The 3,771-nt window shown below is 44.2% G+C and overlaps 1 protein-coding gene across 1 annotated transcript in view; it reads right to left on the reverse strand.

The window, feature by feature from the left end:
- Positions 1-569: 569 nt before the first annotated feature.
- Positions 570-3,771, reverse strand: part of LOC117735420 (heparan sulfate glucosamine 3-O-sulfotransferase 6-like) — a 10,414-nt gene continuing 7,212 nt past the window's right edge. The window contains exon 2 of the mRNA XM_034540020.1: positions 570-1,188. Within this exon, the coding sequence (XP_034395911.1) occupies positions 570-1,188 (619 nt within the window). The remainder of the gene's footprint in view (positions 1,189-3,771) is intronic.

The following is a 3,771-nucleotide window of genomic DNA, read 5'->3' on the forward strand; positions in this document are numbered from 1 at the left end:
ACTGCAATGTGCAGAGAAATACCCCTTAACATTAAACTAAGATATGTAGAATTTCAAAAGACATTTGGAAACAGTAAATGTAATGAAAGTATAAATGCAGTCAAAGTAACACTGCTTATAATCAATAAGACATAGTGGTTTATTATGGAGAATGACATTTTCTCCAATGTCCTGTCAATAAAAACATCTTCAGTTTTATGTCACGCCTTGTCGTGTAATAAATACATTTCTTTCATAAAAGAAATCTGTAACTGTTGTATTTCAAATCAACAGAAACTATAAATATCAGCTTATTTTATGAACAGAAGTAAAAAATGATATTCAAAGGCAATGATTTTAACTTTCCCTTCTGTGTAACATTAACATACAAGTAAGAAAATGGTTTAATAACGATCCATTAACTATGTGTGTAACCTGCATATTACATTGTTCACCTGCCGCATGTCGAGTCCACAGAGTTCAGTTTGTGGACTTCGTTTTCCTCGACCACGTCCCTGAGGCGATAGTCCTGTGGAGCATTAAACAGTCAAACTAGCTTTCTTTCCTGGGCTGGACCGGGATCTCCTCCATCAGTCCCAGCCAAAGTCTTGCCCACTCATCTGGTAGAAACGGTGGTTGAAGGGCCTGTAGAAGTCTCTGAGCCTCTGCAGGACCTCGGCAGGGATTTGGGGATGAGGTCTGCCCTTGGACTTTCCGAGGCAGCGAGGTCTGCTGCTCCCTTCAGGCTTCTTCAAGCAGGGAAAACCTTTGGTCTGGTTGAAGTAGAAGTGTTTGTCTGAAACAACCCTTTTCAGTCCCAGGAAGTCCTGAACTCGGCCCATCTCGCCTGCCGGATCAGACACCAGCCGCTCGCCGCTTACAAACAGGAAATGAGACAAGGGGAAGTGCTGGAGCCAGTTCTCCAGATGCTTGGCGTAGAGGCCGATGCGGACTGCGCTCCAAGTGGTGTCAATCAGACCAGTGGTGGAGTTTTTTAAAGCCAGGCTCTGGAAGGATGGAAGCCCTGGGTTCTTGGACAGTGTCTGGGTGTAGTCAGATACAGCCCGCGTCACAGGATCCCTGACCACCACAATGAGCTTGGCTTGGCAGTTCATAGTGCAGACACGGGTAGGAGCCTCCTTTGTGACGAAGTAGCTGGGGGTCTTCTCCATGGTGATCTGGCCGTCCAGAGTCCGGGGCATCAGGTTCCTGACGGAAAAGGAGAACATGGTCAGACTCTGCTCTCAAGGCCATAACGGTGCAGACTGTTTCACACTGGGACTTATCTCGATTATTTAAAAGCCTGATTATGTTGTGCTTCTGGTCTTCCACATATGTTGTGAGGGCTAGGTGATAATTATCTCTGGGTCCATCCCTCTGAGTAACCCATTCCTTTTTACACACAAACAGTTATTTAATAATGCAAGTGCCAATTATATTATTGCTTTATATTTTGTGAAATTGCACCAATAGGATATGCCAATGTATTCCCATGTGGGGTACAAAGAGACTTCACTAAAAAGAACATCAAGAGATAACATACACACATTATACACGCTCAACATTAAAGCATCCCAAGTGCTGCGTGATTAAAGGTCCTTATACACTGCAGTGTGTTTATGTACCAGGGCCCCAGACAGCCCGTTTGAGCCTGGACCAGAACCATCCACTCACTATGGGCCTGATGAGACAAAACCACAGAGCCTCAAGAACCACTTAGCAGCAATTTCCTACAGATTTCCACCCCCTCCTTTCTTCCTGCAAGAGCAAAGTGCCCCCCCCCCCCCTACGGGTTCCTACAAGGACCCAAACAGACCAAAGTCAGGAAGTGCAACCAGGATGGCTGCTGAGCTCAGTCAGTGTGTTCAACATGTGTCTGCAATGAGGAGAGATGTTGTGAATAATGTGGAAAGGCATAGGTTGAAATACATATGCTACTATATCGCAGTGACCCCTCAACAAGCAGCTATTGCCTAGAAATAGAATATTTCATTTTCCATGATTAGCTGCAAAGATTGATACGACTCACATGTCTAACTACGGTAAATATGAACGCTCACTAATTAACGCCTCGTATCTGGCTTGTTTAGTCTGTACAAAAACAAAAGTGTAAAAGCAACATGTTGTGGTTTTAGGGGGATTGCCTGTCAGACTATTTGGAGCTACTTCCTGCACCCCGTTAAAAAATAGAACACATGTTGTTTTTACAGGTTTTTTTGTAAGGATTAAACAAAACAAGACAAAGAGCTTTGTGCGTCCTAGTTGCTAGTGGTTTCCACCTGTTTCCAGTCTTTGTGCTAAGCTAACTAACAGCATGTATTAGCATACAGACATCAGAAAGAGGGCCATGTACATGACATAAATATGTCACTGTCCTAGAGAAGTGTGTAATAAAAAGGAGCTGCAACTTGCTGTAATACTGTTATTATGAAAAAGTTGTTACATGTTCATGACCATGAGTGTGAAGGAGGAAAACCTTGTTCCTGTGAACGTTTCGAGTTTCCCTCTTTACTTAAAGTTGAGCCATTACAATCCACCCCCCATTAAATGATCCCCCTAATAAAGGACCATTAATTGATTATTATTCCTTCTAGAAGAGCTGCAAATGGCCTATCGCTGCCTGTCTGTGCCCCGTTTATGTGTCTAATCAATACGTCTGTCTCTATGACAGACTGTGCACTGAGTGTTTGTGCATGTAGACTGTGTGTGTGCACTGTGTGTGTTTGTGCACATATTGTGTGTGTGCACTGTGTGTGTTTGTGCACACACTACTGTGTGTGTTTGTGTACATACTGTGTGTGTGCACAGTGTGTGTTTGTGGACATACTGTGTGTGTGCACTGTGTGTGTTTGTGTACATACTGTGTGTGTGCACAGTGTGTGTTTGTGCATGTAGACTGTGTGTGTGCACAGTGTGTGTTTGTGCATGTAGACTGTGTGTGTGCACTGTGTGTGTTTGTGTACATACTGTGTGTGTGCAGTGTGTGTTTGTGTACATACTGTGTGTGTGCACAGTGTGTGTTTGTGGACATACTGTGTGTGTGCACTGTGTGTGTTTGTGTACATACTGTGTGTGTGCACAGTGTGTGTTTGTGGACATACTGTGTGTGTGCACTGTGTGTGTTTGTGTACATACTGTGTGTGTGCACAGTGTGTGTTTGTGCATGTAGACTGTGTGTGTGCACAGTGTGTGTTTGTGCATGTAGACTGTGTGTGTGCACTGTGTGTGTTTGTGTACATACTGTGTGTGTGCACAGTGTGTGTTTGTGCATGTAGACTGTGTGTGTGCACAGTGTGTGTTTGTGCATGTAGACTCATGTGAGCGCACAGTGTGTGTTTGTGCATGTAGACTGTGTGTGTGCACAGTGTGTGTTTGTGCATGTATACTGTGTGTGTGCACTGTGTGTGCTTGTGCATGTAGCATGTATACTGTGTGTGTGCACTGTGTGTGTTTGTGTACATACTGTGTGTGTGCACAGTGTGTGTTTGTGCATGTATACTGTGTGTGTGCACTGTGTGTGTTTGTGTACATACTGTGTGTGTGCACTGTGTGTGTTTGTGTACATACTGTGTGTGTGCACAGTGTGTGTTTGTGCATGTATACTGTGTGTGTGCACTGTGTGTGTTTGTGTACATACTGTGTGTGTTTGTGTACATACTGTGTGTGTGCACAGTGTGTGTTTGTGCATGTAGACTGTGTGTGTGCACAGTGTGTGTTTGTGCATGTAGACTCATGTGAGTGCGGAGGTGTGTTTACTGATGAGAAACTGAGCACACGTCTCTCTCTGTCATC

This window comes from Cyclopterus lumpus, chromosome 8 (assembly GCF_009769545.1).
Source record: "Cyclopterus lumpus isolate fCycLum1 chromosome 8, fCycLum1.pri, whole genome shotgun sequence".
NCBI lineage: Eukaryota > Metazoa > Chordata > Actinopteri > Perciformes > Cyclopteridae > Cyclopterus > Cyclopterus lumpus.